The sequence below is a fragment of the Stereum hirsutum genome, assembly GCF_000264905.1.
Source record: "Stereum hirsutum FP-91666 SS1 unplaced genomic scaffold STEHIscaffold_3, whole genome shotgun sequence".
NCBI lineage: Eukaryota > Fungi > Basidiomycota > Agaricomycetes > Russulales > Stereaceae > Stereum > Stereum hirsutum.
In genome coordinates, this window is record NW_006763133.1 from 1,650,462 (window position 1) to 1,667,090 (window position 16,629).

A 16,629-nucleotide genomic window follows, 5' to 3' on the forward strand; every position below is an offset into this window, starting at 1 on the left:
AGCCAGCCGAGCGTGAGCCGCTCTCGACAGTTCGCCGTGCCCAAGAAGGAATGCTTCGGAGAAGGTTCTGGAAGGATCACGTGAGGAAAGAAATTCGCGGTGAGTGCTGCAGACGCGCGTCGAAACTTCTCGAATGAAAAAGCTGTAGAGTACATAAAGAAAGGTATCGTCCTTCTTTCTGGCTCGAGTATCTACCCACCCACCCTCATCCAACGCCACCTTAACCCATACCCCACCCTCCTCGTACGTCCTCCTCATCTCTCGATTTCTTTTCGTCGCCGCTCACCTGCCTTTTAGATCTTAACAAAATGTCCGCAGAGGCTGAAAGCTTCGGATTCCAGGCTGAGATCTCTCAGCTTTTGGACCTGATCATCAGTACGTATTTTCCGTTCCCGAAACACGCGTTTCATTGTGCTGATATCTCTTTGCAGACACCTTCTACTCCAACAAGGAGATCTTCCTTCGTGAACTGATCTCCAACGGTTCCGATGCTCTTGACAAAATTCGTTATGCCTCCCTGACCGACCCCTCCGCCCTCGAGTCCGAGAAGGAGCTTTACATTCGTATCACTCCCGACAAGGAGAACAAGATCCTTACCATCCGCGATACTGGTATCGGTATGACCAAGGCCGACATGGTCAACAACCTTGGTACGATCGCCAAGTCCGGTACTAAGGTGGGTGGCGTAACCTCTTTTCATTTCTTTGCTTTCTTTCAATACTCCATGTCGTACGTACGTATCGACTGACGCACTTATTCGCTTTACGCAGGGTTTCATGGAGGCGCTCAGCTCTGGTGCCGATATCTCTATGATTGGCCAGTTCGGTGTCGGTTTCTACTCTGCCTACCTCGTCGCCGAGCGTGTGCAGGTTATCTCCAAGCACAACGATGACGAGCAGTACATCTGGGAGTCCGCTGCCGGTGGCACCTTCACCATCACCCCCGACCACGTCAACCCACCTCTCGGCCGTGGTACCGAGATCCGTCTCTACCTCAAGGAGGACCAGATTGACTACCTCGAGGAGAAGCGCATCAAGGATATCGTGAAGAAGCACTCCGAGTTCATCTCATACCCTATCCAGCTTGTCGTCACCAAGGAGGTCGAGAAGGTTTGTCTTGTTCATGTATCGCTTTTCGCTCGCGACGCATGACTGACTGACTTGTATGTCACAGGAGGTCGAGGATGAGGAAGAGGTCAAGGAGGACGAGGGTGAGAAGCCCAAGATCGAGGAGGTCGACGAGGAGGAGGAGAAGAAGGACAAGAAGAAGAAGACCATCAAGGAGCAGCAAAAGACCAACGAGGAGCTCAACAAGACCAAGCCCATCTGGACTCGCAACCCCAGCGATATCACTGCAGACGAGTACGGCGCCTTCTACAAGTCCTTGACGAACGACTGGGAAGAGCATCTTGCCGTCAAGCACTTCTCCGTCGAGGGTCAGCTTGAGTTCAAGGCCATTCTCTACATCCCGAAGCGGTATGTTCCATGTCCTTTTCCTTCCATCTTTCTGCACCTTGCGTTCCACGGCTGTTTACTGACACGCTCATTTATTTAGTGCTCCCTTCGACCTCTTCGAGACCAAGAAGAAGCGCAACAACATCAAGCTCTACGTTCGCCGCGTCTTCATCATGGACGACTGTGAGGACCTCATCCCCGAATACCTCAACTTCGTTAAGGGTATCGTCGACTCCGAGGACCTTCCTCTCAACATCTCCCGTGAGACGCTCCAGCAGAACAAGATCCTCAAGGTCATCCGCAAGCACATCGTCAAGAAGTGCATGGACCTCTTCTCCGAGATCGCGGAGGACAAGGACAACTTCCAGAAGTTCTACGAGTCGTTCGGCAAGAACATCAAGCTCGGTATCCACGAAGATGCTCAGAACCGCACCAAGCTTGCCGAGTTCCTTCGCTTCCACTCCACCAAGGCCACCGACGAGACCATCTCCCTCAAGGGTACGTGCTTCATTCGTTTCTGTACCTGTCGTCGATGGTGCTGACGTTGGTTCACTCTCAGACTACATCACTCGCATGCCTGAGGTCCAGAAGTCGATCTACTACTTGACCGGCGAGTCTCTTGCGGCCATCCGCGATTCACCCTTCCTGGAGGTCCTCAAGAAGAAGGGCTTCGAGGTTTTGCTCCTCGTCGACCCCATCGATGAGTACGCCTTCACTCAACTCAAGGAGTTTGACGGCCACAAGCTCGTCTCGGTCTCGAAGGAGGGTCTCGAGCTCGAGGAGACCGAGGAGGAGAAGAAGGCTCGTGAGGAGGAGAGCACCCAGTACGAGGATCTGTGCAAGGTTATCAAGGAGGCTCTCGGCGAGAAGGTCGAGAAGGTCGTCGTCTCCAACCGTATCGCCGACTCTCCTTGCGTTCTCGTCACTGGCCAGTTCGGGTGGTCGTCTAACATGGTTCGTTGTCTTCGTTTTTCCTGTATTGCTCGTCGTTGCGGTATCGCTGACTAAACGTGATCGTCATTCACAGGAGCGTATCATGAAGGCACAAGCTCTCCGTGACACCTCGATGTCGTCGTACATGGCCTCCAAAAAGACCCTCGAGCTCAACCCCAAGCACCCGATCATCAAGGAGCTCAAGCGTAAGGTTACCGAAGACAAGGCCGACAAGTCTGTCCGCGACCTGACCTACCTCCTCTTCGAGACTGCCCTCCTCACCTCCGGCTTCTCGCTCGAGGAGCCCACGTCGTTCGCCAAGCGCATCCACAGGATGATCTCGTAAGTGTACCCTGCTTATCGTTGCTTGTTCGAGCTATCGCTGACTGTTCGCTCGCGCATGTTCAGGCTCGGTCTCGACGTTGACGAGGAGGAAGAAGAGGAGACTGCTGCCATCGCTGAGGACGATGACGCTCCTCCCCCTCTCGAGGGCGCCGCTACCTCTGCCATGGAGGAGATCGATTAGATGATGTTACGTTGTTGGGCTTCGACTTCGTCTGTGGACCTTATTACGATACATATCCCCTGTTGCTGCTTGATGTTACCTCATGTTGTGTTTTTCCCTTGCATTTCCTCTATTTTCTTGTCTGTGCTTTATCGTGTTCCCTTTTTTGGTCGTTGTGTTTTGTGTCATCTCATTCACCCCTGCATCTTACAATCTGCTAACGCACTCTTCATGTATGTTTGGGTATACGTAACAAGTGAAAGGCAAAGAAGTTTTCTCTCTGTATCTTCATTATCGTGCGATGTGTGATATTATATGCGAGTCAGAGATGAACGTTGAACTTGTTGAGCATGAAGCGCCACGACGCGTCCGAGTGGCGGTGCCTGCCTCGAGGCATGAGCGCGTGTATTCAACTTTAGCGAACTTTCAAAATGCTGCTGGCGCCCACGGTCCACCACGATGGGAGTGAGTGCGATGGACTCCCCAAATGAGCGAACAAAAGAGAAGTTCATCTGAGGTACGTCGAAGGGGGCCATATAACAGCGCTAACCGCGACTGCATTCCCTTCGCACCTTCCTCGCGCAACGCACGCGTATCTCACTTCCATTGCGAACGCGTATCATTCCGTCGTTTCGCGCGGTTCCCTGGGCATCATGGCGGCGGTGAAGGACAACAAGTTCGAAGGTATGTGACTGTTGCACTTCCAGGAGGGTCATTTCGCCTAGATTGGCTGCCTTATTGTGATCACTCTGTCGCGCTACCAATGCTGCGATTTCGCGTGCTTTTCGCCCTGGCGATGGACGCAGACGTCATGTTGACTGGGCAGAGAAAGAATGAAAGCACCGAGTCGCGTCGAGTCTGCGCTAGTTTAGCTTCCGTGGCCGGGGCCTTTGGGTGTCAAGGGCGCAAACAATTTTATGCGGCCTAAATTGCGCGTTATACCGCCGATGGATGACTCCGGTGGGGTCGATGACAGAGAATGCCGTTCGAATATTCGAATGACGCGACCTTTGTGTCGTTTCTCAGGGTGGGTCCACAGCGCACAGGTCGCGTACGACATGCCGCGGCGTTGAACTTCGAGGGAACAAAGAACGATTGACCTTTGTTCGACGCGACGCGACGCGTTGCGAGACGTGTCAGCGCGGTCGCTATAAGATCGGGACGCGATCGATATGGCCGGGCCGCCGCCGAGCAATGAGCCGACAGCATGGCTCAGGCCCAAAAAGGTAAGCGCGGTATCACGGGGTATTTGAGAGTCAGCGTGGGCCGCCCTGATACGGCAAGGTTTCGCGCGGCGCTTTGCTCTCGACCATTGTTCGCTTTATCTGCTCTACTCTATCCTTCCCTTAAAGACCCGGCCCTGGCCGCGACGCTCATGTACCAGTACACCCACTCGGATATTCTCCTAGCTCATACCTCCATCTCGCCAGTCCCCCGCGCCATCGACATGTCCTCCATCCCTGCGCCCCAGCCGCGCTCGTCGACTGGCCGGCCATGCAAGCACCACAACCAAGCCCGTCCTCTCTTCACCATGCCTCTTTGTCCGGTCAACAACGAAGATCCATTCGATCCGTTCATCGTGAGTCTACCCACTTCTGTCTACGCGTACGTACGGTGCTCATACATTATTTTCTAACCGCCAGGAGGCGCCATCGCAACGCCTAACGCCTCCACACTCGCTGCTGCCAGCATTCGACACTGTTCCTCACCGCTGCTTCGACGATTGCACCAAACGTAAAATTGTACGCGTCTTAACCCTATTTTGACGCGTTCTTTCCTTGCTCATACCGCCACCGTCAGATGAATAAGTCACCGTCGCCCTGTAGCACTATCAAATCCCCCGTGAAACCAGGCTCGCGTCGTTCGCGCCGCGCGCGTCCATCATGCCCTATCCTCGCCCGCCCATCAGTATCTCCGTTTGATCATCCCTGGACCTCTCTTCTTGACGACACCGCGCCTATCACCGCGGTCTGGGATGTCGCTGACCTCTCTCAGCTCAAAGTCCCCAAACGCGTCGACATCTCGCCCGCGGACGGCCCTGGCCCCGACCGTCCACGCAAGAGAGCGCGTCGTTCGTCCCCCGTCAAGGCCGTTCCCCGCACACGCTCATCGCAGGACACCGAGGCGCGACACGCTACGCCAGAGCCGGAGATCAAGCTTAGGCCACACGTCTCGGGCGCCAGCGCGCCAGAGTCAGACGTCATCTTCCCGGTCGACTCACGCGTTCTTCGCACGCCTCCACCGCGTTTCACTTCCCACAAAGATGTCCAGTTTTGGAACCTGATGCCTCTGATGAGCCCTCGTCCATCCGAGGACTGAGCACTCTCGCCCGCGCCGTCCTCTGCACACAACTTCGTCGTCCTATGTATACGCTTTGATAGCCTCGCAGGGCTTGGCGACCGCCAGTCTCGATGCTTCTTCTCCTGATTATCCATGCTCTGCTTTCGCACACGCATATTGCTCAGTACCCATCATCCACGTACCATCTTCACGGTTAATACTTGCTTTATCCCCTCTCCCCGAATCCCCCTGTCGCCTGCTGCGTGGTCAATACTGGCTCACCTTCTCGTTCGACGTAGTATCATTCCTTTCCTTACCTTCGCATATCTTTGATACGTCACGCCTTGAATTCCTCGGGTTGTTCGTCCCCCGACTTCCTTGCTTTATATTTGCACATTTCTGCCCCAAACCATTTCTTATGGATATATATATCTTATATAACGCTTCCAATATTCTTGCAGTAATGACCTTGATTTTTGCACCTTCGCCCCCTCCCCTTTTGCTTCCTTCGTGCTCCTCGCCGCCCACTCCATATCCATGCCCGTGTTGCTGTATCACCACTTTGATTCACTCGTTACTTGCTTTGTTGAAATGATATCGCATATCCCCACGTACGTATCCCTACGTTGTTTGTTTTCTCGACGCACACCCACCGCCCCGCACATCCTTGAATTATCCCTCCCGTTGCATAGGTACTCGGTTGCATACTTCTCATACGTACTCCATACGTACGCTCTATTTCCCGTGTCGTATATTTGCACGTCGTGATACCTTGTCGGTTGCCTCGTTTCGTATCGCACAGACGCACTTGCTTACCGTTGTTACTCGTAGCTCACATATGCATATGATGATTCTTTACTCCCTATTTCGTCTGCTGAAGGAATAAGTTCAACTCATGGCGAACCACTCAATGGAGCCGCCACCATGGCTCCATTCCATCGGGATATTTCGGATGTCTCACTTGGGAGACAATGAAAAAAACTCGCGGGTTTGGAATTCGGAGAACTGAGAGGCTCAAACAGGAAGAGTGTAGCGGACGGAAGCAAAAATCGTCACCTGAGCGATTCGAACACTCGCGGGCAAAGCCCAACCGCTGAAATGCTAAGAATAGCAGGCGATCCCGTTAACCACTCCGGCAAAGTGACTTGTCTTCCTGTCAAAATATAACCACTAGATCTACCGGTTGTAACACGAGTAGGAGTCACCTCTCGTGGAAATTCGTGCTCATCTCGACATCTTTGCTATTTACCTCTTTGCAAGAATCATCACGTCTTTCGTCCATTCGTCCAAACCGGTGAGTCATTTTGACTAGCCAACCGGTTGAAGAAATTCGTATTTCTTTCGAACTCGCTCGACGCTTGAGGCTCAACCTCCAACTCTAGCAGACGGTGCCACTACTTTCCACGACTACTCCGGACTCCAGAGCATACTACCAGCAGCTGCTTTCTACACTGTAAGAGGACTTCTTTACCCCAGCTAAATATAACTGTATCTCGTATGCCTCTGCTCCCTTGTCCATGTGCCCCTGTCTAGTGGCCGTCGCGTCGCCACACGTTAAAGGTATTCTTGCTGATCTCGCATCCCTAGGCGTTTCCCCGCCTTCAGACTCTTGTCTGCTCGAAGCTATCTCTCTAAAACCATGTACGTCTATGCTTTCGCAGATCAAAACCTAACAACTAACCTGTTATAGCTCACACCGTCAGCACCCACAACCATGGCCTCCGCTCGCGTAGTCAACTTCGGTGCAGGCCCCTCTGCCCTCCCGACCTCCGTCCTCGAAAAGGCTCAAGAAGGTCTCCTCAACTTCAACAACACCGGCATGGGCATCGCCGAGATCTCCCATCGCTCAAAAGAATTCACCTCCTTCCTCTCCTCCGTCGAATCGAATATCCGCGCCCAACTCGATGTTCCTCCCACACACTCCATACTCTTCACGCAAGGCGGCGGCACCGGCCAATTCTCCGCCGTCGTGCTCAACATGCTCGCGCGCTACCGTCTGTTGAACCCAGAGGTGAAAGCAGAAGACGTGGTGATGGACTACGTTGTCACGGGCAGTTGGAGTAAGAAGGCTGCGGAGGAGAGCAGGCGGTTAGCTGGTCCAGGAGGTGTGAAGACGAATGTGGTCGTGGACTCGAGGAAGTACTCGAAGGACGGCAAATCATTCGACAATATCCCCCTGCACAGCGAATACGCGTTCTCGGCCGATCCGGCGGTCATCTACTATTGCGAGAACGAGACGGTCGACGGGGTGCAGTTCTCGCATGAGGATGCCGCGCCAAGTTCGTTCCCTTACGAGCTGTTGAAGAAGGGATCGTTGTTGCCGCTCGTGGGAGACTATTCGTCGAGTTTTATGTCGAGGCCAATCCCACATCTCGCGGAGCATGCTGTCATATTCGCTGGAGCGCAGAAAAATATCGGGCCAGCGGGACTCACTATCCTCATCGTCCGACAAGACTGTATTGTCGACGTCGATGCCGCCACGCGTCTCGGCGTACCTCCTGTTCCTATCACCATGTCCTACAAAACCCTCGCCGACGGTTCCAGCCTCTACAATACGCCCTCTGTTCTTCCCATATATATCGCTGGTCTAGTACTGGAGCGGTCGCAAGAATTGGGTGGCTTGAAGTATTATGAGGCGCTGAACAGGCGAAAGATGGAGAAGCTCTATGGGGTGCTGAAAGAGGGCGAGGAGAAGGGCGTATTCCAGAGGAAGGTACAGGAAGGATCGGGTAGCTGGACGAATGTCGTGTTTACGGTGCTGCCAGAGGGTGGCGAGCAAAGGTTCCTTGCGGGAGCTGAGATGGAAGGGATGAAGAGCCTGAAGGGACATCGGTATGTCGTCTCATCCAAATTTCTACTCATACCTGGCTGATCAGCGGGCTCTCGTCGTTTTCAGATCTGTCGGAGGTGCGTTATCACAACTTCGTCAATTCTTCATATTTTTGGGTGACTGAGCTTTTGAGACAGGAATCCGCGCCTCGCTTTACAATGCGATCACCGAGGAAGACACCGATAGACTCGTGACGTTCATGAAATCCTTCATGAACGAGGAAGCCACAAAGACCGCTCAGGCATAGCTTGCAGACTGCAGAGGAAGTAACAAAAACATGTTGTACCGCTAGACTGTGTCATCCCATGCGCGGAAATATTGGCCGGCTCTTCATCAACTGAAGGCCAGATGGTCCTCGTCCCGACTTTTGACATAACTTATTGCCGATTTCGGTACAACTATCTTGGTAATGATCAGAGCAGATGGAAGGTAGATCTGTCTCGTCGACATGACCTTCCAACACCGTGCACATCTCGCCTTTGAGGGGTGTCTGGATGTCACTTCGCCCGATCAACGACTCAAAACTTGGGAGATGCATATCAAAATCATTAGGGCGAAAGGTATGTCGTATCATAAACATGGAGAAGTTCTCGATTAGAGAGTATACGCATATGCGCGTTGACACCGACTCTACGCTGCTGCCTGAGCCTTCGCCGCCATGATCGCCTTCACCCTCTCCATCAAAGGTGATGGGTCGCTGAAGACTTCTAGTTTAGAGATCTTCTTGTCTTCCGTACGGTGTAAGACGACCATAGAGGGGATCTTGATCTTCTCCTTCGAGTCGTCTCCCTTGATCTCGTAGGTCAGGATGGCCCTGTCGTAGACGCGATTCTCGATGACATCTACAAGGGGTGTCCGTCAGCATATCTCGAGGACAATATCCGAAAATCGAAGTAAGCTCACCGACACTGATCAATTCGTGGTACATGGAGCTGAGCAGGCCAGCTTGGTGCGAATACGCCTGAGTGACGACGACAGAAGGTCAATGGGCCCGTCAGCATCCAGCGACGAATGTTGGCGAAAACGACATGTCTGACCTTTGTGAAGTTATCACGACCTTGAACCGGCGGGTTATTGCCCATGACGATAGTTGCGTCGTCAGTCAACCACTTGGCCCAGGTGTTGACATCGAGAGAGTCTCCTGCTGTGTGGAACTGGATAGTCGGAAACAGCTCGTCAGTTTTCGGAGTCGGAGAGGTGAGAGGTGGCAGGTGGAGTCCGTCGAGAAATATAGTTCGAGGTGTGTGGATAAAAGAGTAAGGTCTGGCTTACATCTCGGACCCACTGCTTCGTAGCTTCGAGATCCTGAGACATTATAGGGATGAAGGGAAACTTTTGAAGGGGCTGGTCCAAGTGGGCTGAGGGAAATCGAGACGACGAGGGGGATTGAATGGCCATTTTCTGCGCTGAACACCCCAGTCTTTGTAGGTCCTTTCTTGACCTCCCCCAAGAGGCTCAATTGCGTCCGTGATGCCGTATTCGAGCAGAGTGAGACTGTCATCACCGCCGTGATCGTCGCAAAACGTACAAAGAAGCCAGACGCGATCGTGCAGCCACCACTTCTGCTCGGATCCGCTAATTACAATGCATACATAAGTGCACTGCTCTGAAAACGGCTATCACTGGCAGACAGGAGCAAGTGGATCCGTTGCTGCGTTGAAAGTGGATGGTGAATCGGAGGATCGCAAACCATGATGGACTCGTATGCTAGCAAAGCGAATGAGGACGTAAGTGGTACGAGCTCAGCCGAACGGCGACTCACTGCGTTGTCAGAAGAAAGCAGGGAAGGAGTCCACGAACGGGCGTGGCCGGCTTCGCTTGCGGTGACTACATATGGGTCAGGGGAATTGAACGATCGTCAAAGAAGGCTCAGGATAAAATAGTGCGACACCGCTGGAAGGGTCATCAACATGTTAGAAATTCACGATGCGGCCCGTCCTCTTTTCGATGAGAAAAAGTTTGTGGTCGCCGTTGCGTGATACCGACCGAGTCGAACCCTCGTGGAATTGCTGACACAATGTAGAATGTTGGATGGCGAGCATCGTCCACAATACATGGCATGCGTTTTCTGCCTCCACCGGCATGGTGATATAGCGTCAAACGTACCACAAAATAGGACCAGTGGAATCGGCACTAAGCCAGCAAAGCAGCCAATCACCTTGAGAGGGTAGCGTGGACTTGATCCCCGGTTTGGGCATCCAGGACATGAAGTCAGAAGCCGGCTCACCGCGACTAGTTCGAATTCAAAGACTGCTGGTCGGATGAGACACCAAGACAAGATAGATACGCCTACTGAGAACATACGTAGCAAAGACAATTAGATGGCATTTGCAGACATATGCAAATGAACGCTCAGTACTGCTTAGGAAGGGATGAAAAATGAGATGCTCTTTGGCTTCCATGCTGGCCAAACTCCGTTGGAGACCTGCTCTGGTGCCCCAACACTCCCAACGCCCAACGCCCACCAGCAATGCCACATGCTCGCAATATCTCTTGGGTTGCTCTCCATCGCCTCCTTGAGCTCAGGTATCGTGCGGTAGGTGACTTCGGCTTTCTTCCCGGTCTTGACCTCGTAAGCCTTGTAGACGTCGTTCACTGACTAATGGACCACGGAAATCAGATGAAGAACGACATGAGTTTCTTGAGTGAGGATACTAACAGCGCGTTCGCCTTCAATGCGGAATGTGCGCCACTCAAGCTCGGGAGGCGGCATGGTGGTCAGCACGTGTACCAGGAATGAGGCCACATCAGAAGCTGAGGTCCAAGAGATAGAAGTGTTGCCGTCACCACCTGCAATGCCTTTACCATTGACTAGGTCAATGCCCAGGAAGCTTAACCAGAATTTGACAATATGAGCAAACAAATTACTGAAATCGAGAAAGAGAATGTCACTGACGGGGTCAGACCTGTTTCCATTAACGCACCACTGAAGATCAGAGTGTACGGGAGACCGATCTCCTTCAATCCGGCCTGCAAGGCAGTTTTGTGGACAAGGGGTCCTCGTTGCGGGGTGGTCTCTGTCGGGGTGCCATACTCGGAAGGGACGAAGAGCTTCACGCCTGCCGCTTTCGATGCTTCGGCGACGGACTGCTGAGACACAAGGGCGTCGCGGCCGAAGGCCGAAACGACAACATCAATACCAGACAGAGCGCTCCGGAGGGAGGTCAAGTCACTATAGTCGACCGCCCTGATAGTTGCGCCTTTGTTGGCAAACTCGTCGATCTTGGGATTTTTGGACGACTGGAAGATGAATCAAGAATGATTAGCTTCTAATATTCGTTAGGAGTAAGGAATATGCTAGCTACGTACCGAGCGAGTGAGGACCGTAACATCCTTAATTCTACCGGAAGCCTTCCCTTGAAGGAACGCGTCAACGATGAACTTCCCGACCAAGCCTGCTCCAACGACGGCGAAGGATGAATATGTAGACATGTCTGAGCAATGAGGATGTGTGGAGAGTTTGACAGATTATGTTAGTGGAATAGTGGAACTCGTTCCTTTGCGAGTTATATGATGATGGATCCTAGGCATAGTACTAGACGCTTTCAAAGCTTCCGAGTCATCCAGACAACGCTTGTACAAGAGGAGTAGTACACAAGGACCATCTGATGGTACCGGTCAATGCTGATTGTTTCCAGACGGAGAATATGTGGGACGCTTGTGACAAAGGATGAGTGAGTTCTGGCTGAGATGTGACTGAGATGAGTGAGCATATGAGCCTTGAGCAGCAAAGCGTTCACAAGCTTCATGATATCCCCGTCATTTCAGTGTCACGTGATAGACAAAGCGTACCGGGATGAGAAATCAGAGGAATGGGCCCCACTTTCACACGTCGTCTAGAGTGGTGGCGAAACCAGTCAGAGAGAAGAAATACAGACTATGCTCTCACAAGTACGGCAGGTGGAACATCACACTGGTGGCTAAGAGTCCTGTTGAACGCAGGGAATGACCGATAGATACGCAGAGTGAGCACATGAAAGTGCAACTTTGTGAGCTGCAAACTGTTTCTTGCATAGCAAAAGACAATGATCCTTTCTTGGGGAGCGGTATCGGGAGACTACCGTGAGGTAGGTTCAAGTTGGTGGTAGACGTCGAGAAAGTGCCCGGCAGCGAGGCTGGATCGGAGTTACAACATTTGCGCAATATAGCGGCCCGGTACTCGGAGGAAATTGGCCGCCCTCGTCCTTCCGTTCTTGTTCCGTTCTGCCTTGCATCGACACATTCTCAGGCGGAATATACAACACTTTTGGCTTTGCTCGCTGTTACTCATAGCTGTGCTAGAGATACACGCGTCTCCGGCACGTTTGTGGATCTATCACTGGCCAATTGGCGACTAGGCCTAATTTAAAGGCTTCGTCGCTTCGAATTCCAACGCTTTGGTTGCATCATGAATAAGTCAATCACAGCCGCCCAAAATGACCCGTCCTTGTCGGCTCCATCTCCCGAACCGGACCCATCGATTGTACTTCCAAGAGGTTTGAAGCCTCGAAACTACATAAAGGACAGTGCACACGGACGCTTGTCTCTCACACCTTTCTCTCCATCATATCCACTGAGAACACGTGTAAAGTCGTCATGTCGCTCTCCGTGCCTACCCGTTACAGTAAGATCGGAGATGCAAGTGTAAGTAACTATCCACACCATTTCTATTGAGATTAGCTTATCAACGACTTCTTCTCAGGTTTCTGCCATAGGATATGGAGCCATGGGATTAGCGGGTGAGAACTCTCACCTACTAAGGCTGTCATGACTGGACCTCACCGTTCACAGCGCTCTACGGTCCACCACTCTCTGATGAGGATTCGTTCAAGGTATAATCCAATGTGGTTTCGCATCAAGCACTGCGCACTAACCGCCATATCTGCCATAAGATGTTAGACACGCTCTACGAGAAGGGGTGCAGAAATTGGGACACCGCTGATGCGTATGCCCGTAGTGAAGATGTTCTCGGTCTCTGGTTCGTCTATCCAGATATGCGTTTGCTTTGTACTCATTGGGATTCCAACGCTTTCAGGTTCAAGCGCAACCCCGACAAGCGTCAGAACGTGTTCCTCGCTACCAAATTTGGTCTTCGGTCGCCCTCTGGGAAGCTAGTCAACGGAGAGCCTGCCTACGTGAAGGAAGCTTGCGCAAAGTCTTTGAGAAGACTAAGTGTTGACTACATTGACCTGTACTACCTACACAGGTACGTTAGATATTTTGACGGGTGACGCGCGTGGAGTTGACCATTGTGCTGTGGATCACATCGCAGAGCGGACAAAGATGTACCGATCGAGGTGAGTTGGCCATTTCGGTTAACCTAGATCTCATTTTGCTCAAATATAATGATAGAAAACAGCAGGAGCCATGGCTGAATTGGTCAGGTAAGCCATTGCCTCTGCTATCCCATTGAACTCGTTCTAACGACATGTCTCAGGGCGGGTCATGTTAAGTATCTCGGCCTGTCCGAAGTTTCTGAGAGGACTCTCCGTCGTGCCCATGCTGTTCATCCGATCTCCGTGGTGCAGACAGAATACAGTCCTTTCACGCTTGGTAAAATTTTTTTTCTCCAATCTGCTGTTCGCAAGCTTACCTATTCTGATGGTCTCTAGACATAGAAGACCCTAAAATCAATGTTTTGAATGCATGCCGCGAGCTCGGTGTTAAAATTGTCGCATACTCGCCTCTAGGTCGTGGCTTGCTCACGGGTGCCTACGTACGTTTGAGTTTCCCATGAACTCCTTCTATGGCTCCAACGCTCGACCTGCATGCTTACCATGCCTTCAGAAAGGACCAGAAGACTTTGAAGCGAACGACTTCCGTCGCATGATCCCGCGTTACTCGAAGGAGAACTTCTCGAAGATTCTCGCACTCACCGACAAGCTCAAGGAGATTGGCGCGAAACACAATGCGACCGCAGGCCAAGTTACGCTTGCTTGGATTCTCGGCCAGGGAGATGATATCATTCCCATTCCCGGCACTAAGAGCCTCAAGGTGCGCCTTCATTCAGATCTTTTGTCTCCTTACGATCAAGACGATTGATACCCATGTCTTATAGTATCTCGACGAGAACTGGGGTGCAATTAACATCAAACTCTCGCAGGAGGAGCTCGTCGCAGTGAGGAAGGCTGCGGAGGAGACTATCCTTCCAGGTGTAAGGGTACGTCATCAGCGTTCTTTCGTCCATAGCTTTGTGTTTACTTGTATGCTTCCTAGTACCCCGAGGCGCTCATGCAGACGTCTTTCATCGATACTCCAGAACTCTGAACTTCTTATGCGTGAACCTACTTACATCAAAGTTACTTACTCTCTTCTTCTGACTGTACACCTAAATACTGCCATTCACTATCAGCCAACTATCAGCTCGCCTTTTGCCTCGTTGGCATGTCTAGCAAGATTCTGCGCCTTCTTTTCGCAGACATCTACGACAGCTATTCGTCATAAATGCGCCGGTGATTATATCATGATGCGTGCCATCTTTCTCGCACTGCTGGATGAAATCTACCGTGAGTATCGGTTATTCCGTCAAACTCGGTCGAGCCTCTAAGCATGAGGATGTGTACGTGCTCTGTGGCGGTCCAGCGGTCCAAAGCGGCTGCTAACAGAAAGTCGTCTCGTTGTTACCAGTTGCGGATGTGGAGGGACGCGCAAAAGGTCGTGGTGAGGTGAACGGTGGGTCAACGACGCGTCTCGGAGGCGGCGTCTGCCGGCCGGCGTTTCTTCTCAACCTTCATGTCTAGTGTCGATACAACCTCGACGCTCTTGCATGCTAATAGCGCTCATGTTCCAACCTTTCTTCATCGAAGTTCCCACATGCGTCCCCATCGCCTTTTGAGCTATGGCGCAACACGTACTCGTCTGTACTCCGACGGACCCACTCTCTCGCCGAACATAGTCGGCGTTTGTATTAATGGACTTAAGTTCGGGCAGAATATCATGGCCAAGTGACCGCGCCAAATACAGACAGACGAACCGCGCCATCTGGTCCGCCCAACGCGGAGTCGTCTTCGCTAAATTGCTATAAGTTAGGCAGCTTCGAGCGATTCCAAATCCCTTCCACCACACTATTTCCCTCTACGACGAAGCTTAGCTGCTACCATGACATCTCTCCCCAAGACATACAGAGCATGTAAGTGCCGTTAACATCTTGTACCCTTCTCTCTACCCGTCGCTTAGTACTGACCCGTTCGAACAGTGCAATGCCCAGGTCCCCACAAAGGCTACGAGATCGTAACTCTGCCCCTACGTGAACCCGGTCCTAATGAAATCCTCGTCCGCGTACATGCTTCCGGGTTGTGCTACTCCGACCACTTTATCGAGGAGGGTATGGCTCCCGGTGTGCAGTTTCCCCGTACACCTGGCCACGAAGTTGTTGGTCGTGTGGCCGCCATAGGATCCGCCATCAAAGAGAAAGATGGAGATGACGGGCGCTTCAAGATCGGAGCTCTAGTTGGCGCTGGGTGGAACGGAGGCTACTGCACTCGTTGTGAGTTCTGCAGGAAGGGTGAGTTCTGGACGTGCAAGGCTGGTGGTGTTACCGGGTTCACGTTCGACGGAGGCCACGCGGAATATATGTACGCTCCTGAGACGGGTTCGTGTTCCTTGATTGATTATAAATGTTGGTCACTCACTGATACTGTTATCTAGCTGTTCTGAGTCTTCCTGAAGAAGCCCTCGAGAAGTCGTCCTACGCCGAATTGGCCCCTCTATTTTGTGCCGGCACCACTGTCTTTGACGCCATCAGGACGACAAAGTGGACGCCGGGAGACTTGTGTATCGTTCAGGGTATTGGAGGCCTTGGCCACCTTGCTGTCCAGGTTCGCATATTCGAGCTATTGACCTTGATATTGACTTGATGCTGAATTTGTGCACTATATAGTTTGCCTCGAAGATGGGTCTCAAGGTTTGATTTTCATGATTCCGACCATCGCATAGACATTGACCTAGTATCTTTAGGTCATCGCTGTTTCCTCTGGATCTTCCAAGCGCGACTTCGCCTTGTCCATGGGCGCTGCCGAGTATGTCGATTCGAGCACCACAGACATAGTCGAATACGCCCAAGCCCGGGGCGGGGCGACAGTGATAATCTGCACCGCACCTAAATCGGAACATATCAACAAAATTATTCCTGCCGCCGCGAAGAACGGCACCATCACTCTCGTGGCCGCTTCTTTCGACGCACCTATCCAGGTGAACAACATGTTCTTCAACATGAACCGTGTCACACTCAGGGGATGGAGCTGTGGATGCGCTCCCGACATGGAGCAATGTGCCAAGTTCTCAACGGCCAGCGGTAAGTCTCTCAGTAAACAGTGGTACTCGTAGGAACACCCTAAATTAATGAATTTGCCGTAGGTGTCAAATCCGTCGTGCAGGAGTATTCGATGGAGGAGTTCACCAGTGCGTACAAGGGCGTCCTCGAGAACAAAGCTCGGTTCCGTAATGTGTTGGTCTTCCCTTGAGAGAGTTGTCCGTTATGTCCATGTATATTTACCCCTGTATGAAAAGTTACGAGTAGAATGACATCGGTGTCTGGAATGAACGTAGACGAATTTAGACAAGGGCTAGACAACAAAGAAATGACGAATAAGGCTTGGCCTCGCGAAAGACACGAAGTGTGGCGTCAGAACATGAGGTGGCGGGGAGTA

The 16,629-nt window shown here is 52.1% G+C and overlaps 7 protein-coding genes and 1 non-coding gene across 8 annotated transcripts; 5 read left to right on the forward strand and 3 right to left on the reverse strand.

Moving 5' to 3' along the window:
* Nucleotides 1-308: 308 nt before the first annotated feature.
* STEHIDRAFT_50895 (HSP90-domain-containing protein) lies at nucleotides 309-2,733 on the forward strand (the record flags this gene model as incomplete). Its single annotated transcript, XM_007300356.1, has 7 exons — nucleotides 309-375; nucleotides 432-676; nucleotides 771-1,109; nucleotides 1,174-1,475; nucleotides 1,555-1,952; nucleotides 2,014-2,408; nucleotides 2,482-2,733. The coding sequence occupies 7 exons, from the start codon at nucleotides 309-311 to the stop codon at nucleotides 2,731-2,733; spliced, it is 1,998 nt and encodes a 665-aa protein (XP_007300418.1).
* A 1,520-nt stretch (nucleotides 2,734-4,253) lies between these two features.
* On the forward strand, nucleotides 4,254-6,027 carry STEHIDRAFT_119013 (uncharacterized protein). The gene is made up of 3 exons (XM_007300945.1): nucleotides 4,254-4,471; nucleotides 4,536-4,634; nucleotides 4,693-6,027. Exons 1-3 carry the CDS (start codon nucleotides 4,340-4,342, stop codon nucleotides 5,209-5,211), a joined length of 750 nt encoding a protein of 249 aa, XP_007301007.1. The 5' UTR covers nucleotides 4,254-4,339; the 3' UTR covers nucleotides 5,212-6,027.
* Nucleotides 6,028-6,222: 195 nt separating this feature from the next.
* Nucleotides 6,223-6,317, reverse strand: STEHIDRAFT_t95. The gene has a single exon. It is a non-coding gene; the product is annotated as a tRNA-Ser (tRNA).
* Nucleotides 6,318-6,553: 236 nt separating this feature from the next.
* Nucleotides 6,554-8,364, forward strand: STEHIDRAFT_92510 (phosphoserine aminotransferase). The gene is made up of 4 exons (XM_007300946.1): nucleotides 6,554-6,667; nucleotides 6,760-6,813; nucleotides 6,863-8,011; nucleotides 8,136-8,364. The coding sequence occupies exons 3-4, from the start codon at nucleotides 6,887-6,889 to the stop codon at nucleotides 8,247-8,249; spliced, it is 1,239 nt and encodes a 412-aa protein (XP_007301008.1). The 5' UTR covers nucleotides 6,554-6,667; nucleotides 6,760-6,813; nucleotides 6,863-6,886; the 3' UTR covers nucleotides 8,250-8,364.
* Nucleotides 8,365-8,555: 191 nt separating this feature from the next.
* Nucleotides 8,556-9,366, reverse strand: STEHIDRAFT_119016 (NTF2-like protein). The gene is made up of 4 exons (XM_007300947.1): nucleotides 9,275-9,366; nucleotides 9,040-9,156; nucleotides 8,906-8,963; nucleotides 8,556-8,844 (listed from the first exon to the last, which is right to left on the reverse strand). The coding sequence occupies exons 1-4, from the start codon at nucleotides 9,314-9,316 to the stop codon at nucleotides 8,633-8,635; spliced, it is 429 nt and encodes a 142-aa protein (XP_007301009.1). The 5' UTR covers nucleotides 9,317-9,366; the 3' UTR covers nucleotides 8,556-8,632.
* Nucleotides 9,367-10,364: 998 nt separating this feature from the next.
* STEHIDRAFT_166219 (NAD-P-binding protein) lies at nucleotides 10,365-11,440 on the reverse strand (the record flags this gene model as incomplete). Its single annotated transcript, XM_007300948.1, has 4 exons — nucleotides 11,312-11,440; nucleotides 10,899-11,242; nucleotides 10,662-10,833; nucleotides 10,365-10,601 (listed from the first exon to the last, which is right to left on the reverse strand). The coding sequence occupies exons 1-4, from the start codon at nucleotides 11,432-11,434 to the stop codon at nucleotides 10,365-10,367; spliced, it is 876 nt and encodes a 291-aa protein (XP_007301010.1). The 5' UTR covers nucleotides 11,435-11,440.
* Nucleotides 11,441-12,577: 1,137 nt separating this feature from the next.
* Nucleotides 12,578-14,248, forward strand: STEHIDRAFT_108560 (Aldo/keto reductase; the record flags this gene model as incomplete). Its single annotated transcript, XM_007300949.1, has 12 exons — nucleotides 12,578-12,625; nucleotides 12,684-12,720; nucleotides 12,773-12,813; nucleotides 12,874-12,959; nucleotides 13,017-13,187; nucleotides 13,254-13,278; nucleotides 13,334-13,365; nucleotides 13,419-13,534; nucleotides 13,594-13,697; nucleotides 13,769-13,975; nucleotides 14,040-14,141; nucleotides 14,198-14,248. The coding sequence occupies 12 exons, from the start codon at nucleotides 12,578-12,580 to the stop codon at nucleotides 14,246-14,248; spliced, it is 1,020 nt and encodes a 339-aa protein (XP_007301011.1).
* Nucleotides 14,249-15,079: 831 nt separating this feature from the next.
* Nucleotides 15,080-16,496, forward strand: STEHIDRAFT_166220 (GroES-like protein; the record flags this gene model as incomplete). The annotated part of the gene is made up of 6 exons (XM_007300950.1): nucleotides 15,080-15,110; nucleotides 15,177-15,572; nucleotides 15,629-15,798; nucleotides 15,861-15,884; nucleotides 15,938-16,274; nucleotides 16,337-16,496. The coding sequence occupies 6 exons, from the start codon at nucleotides 15,080-15,082 to the stop codon at nucleotides 16,441-16,443; spliced, it is 1,065 nt and encodes a 354-aa protein (XP_007301012.1). The 3' UTR covers nucleotides 16,444-16,496.
* Between the last annotated feature and the right edge of the window lie 133 nt (nucleotides 16,497-16,629).